Source organism: Amphimedon queenslandica, unplaced genomic scaffold (assembly GCF_000090795.2).
Source record: "Amphimedon queenslandica unplaced genomic scaffold, v1.1 AMPQUscaffold_13009, whole genome shotgun sequence".
NCBI classification, from domain to species: domain Eukaryota; kingdom Metazoa; phylum Porifera; class Demospongiae; order Haplosclerida; family Niphatidae; genus Amphimedon; species Amphimedon queenslandica.
Genome location: NW_003546755.1, coordinates 1 through 1,939, shown reverse-complemented (window position 1 = coordinate 1,939; position 1,939 = coordinate 1). Strand labels below are relative to the sequence as shown.

The 1,939-nt window shown below is 32.6% G+C and overlaps 1 protein-coding gene and 1 long non-coding RNA gene across 2 annotated transcripts in view; both read right to left on the bottom strand.

Annotated features, from left to right (window-relative positions):
• LOC100638693 (uncharacterized) overlaps positions 1 to 521 on the bottom strand; it is a 5,749-nt gene extending 5,228 nt beyond the window's left edge. The window contains exon 1 of the mRNA XM_020001918.1: positions 455 to 521. Coding sequence (XP_019857477.1) covers positions 455 to 521 — 67 coding nt within the window. The remainder of the gene's footprint in view (positions 1 to 454) is intronic.
• Positions 522 to 934: 413 nt separating this feature from the next.
• LOC109585792 (uncharacterized) lies at positions 935 to 1,335 on the bottom strand. The gene is made up of 3 exons (XR_002186658.1): positions 1,272 to 1,335; positions 1,188 to 1,229; positions 935 to 1,144 (listed from the first exon to the last, which is right to left on the bottom strand). It is a non-coding gene; the product is annotated as an uncharacterized LOC109585792 (long non-coding RNA).
• Positions 1,336 to 1,939: the final 604 nt, after the last annotated feature.

The window sequence follows — 1,939 nt, the reverse complement described above, 5'->3', positions numbered from 1 at the left end:
TGTATGACTACATAAATTAGAAAGAGTTATGATAAGCTACATGTAGCTACAGCTACATGTAGCTTATCAGCTCAACCACTAATAACACGGAAAGTGCAGTACAGCATATGTGCATGTAAAGTCATAAACACCCCAACAGGTTATTTAAATTCACTTATACAGAACATAGGTAGATACACATACACATACGCGTGAACGGCATAGGTATGGTTTAATATTATGGCATTAAAGCTGGCTGAAGTCAATGTATTTATTGTTAAAAATTTCTGAAGCCATCACTGTACACTTTTACCATATCACTTGCCTATACATTATACACAATGTGGTAACAAAGGGCAATTGCAGATCTACACTTTTACCACTTTACCCATAGAGGCTAAAAAAGGATAGTAAAGGGCAAGCATTTTTACAAACACACACTTCTCACACAATCATAGGCAAGACTAATACTCACCAGCAGCTTGACAGGAGACAGTGAGTCCCCACAAAATAAAGAAACTCAGTCTCAAAGAAGATGTCATACCGTCTATACCGAATAGGTGGCTGGCTGCCCAGGCCTAAAATTATAAAAAACTTTCAGACTATGACTCTATACAATCTGCTCCGACTGTATGTAGTATCTATGGTAAAATAATTGAGACAATTCCGCCGGGCCAATTTAACAAAGCGGGTCCTGATGATCACATCCTACTAAATCAGTCACGTGACGAGTGGTGATCCAACTCATCTATTGACTTCTACAAGGATGGAAAAGGAAAGTTGCAAAGGACCCATCTATTCTATGCAGTATGGTGCACAGCAAATCTGCGGTTTTGTTTGCCACGTATGTAATGTCACGTGATAAACGGGTGTGGTCATGTGGTCAATATTAATTATCATAGATATTAAAGTTAATTACACTATTATCTATAATGATTTCAATTCAACATAACATAATAATGATTTTACTCTAAACTGAATATTTAGGCCTCTGCACATTTTATTTATAATGAATCAATGATTGCTAAAACTATTTCAAATCACAAAACAGTTTCATAATCTGTGATGTTTGTACGTCTGTTGTGGTTATGCTCTGCAATTGTCTCATAGGCAGAATTAACATCAACATTGACATTCACCCTTTGATTATTTTCCACCTGTAACACTATACAGAAGTTCAATAATTAAAATTTTAAGTTGCTACAAACCTTGTCCATATGCTGGATTATTATCAATCAATTCTGCAATTACTAAATCAAAATAAATTAAAGTAAAATCTATACATTTCATACCTTCACTCCTTTTTCTTCGTCTCATGCATAAAGCAACAATAGTGATGAGGACAATGATTAAAATAACAATAGTAACTGCACTCACTGCTGAATAGATAATAGGCAGCAATTGTATTCTACTACTTTCTGGTGATAACATTGCAGTACTGGTATTAACTGTGAAAATAAATAGAAAATGTAACATTCAATATCTTTAATTTTTAACTTTTAATTATACATACCTGATATTACAGAAGATGATGATGGTTTATCTCAATCTAATTTTAAAATGAAAGATTTATAAATTAGAAAAACATAATTATTAATGATAATAATATTGTATTACCATTGGTACTGCTAGCAAATGCTGCTAGAGATGATGCCGGCAGTACATAGTTAGGCAGATAGGTGAAACAATTGTGGTTTTTTACATAGAATTGTGAAACTTGGAGTAAAAATAGAATATATTTTTGTAAATAATTAAAGAAGTTGAGCCACACCAAATTTTACTTTTGACACCTTATTGGCGTTAATTATGTTTTTAAGAAAAGGTGACAAAAAAGCTTTATAGCAAAAGTACTTAATATGGATATCATTTTAAAGCTCTTCTTTCAAGGATTCTTTTAAAGTTTGAATCACAGCTATATCTCATTCTCATCAGAAGTTATGGTCAATTTTAAAAATCATAG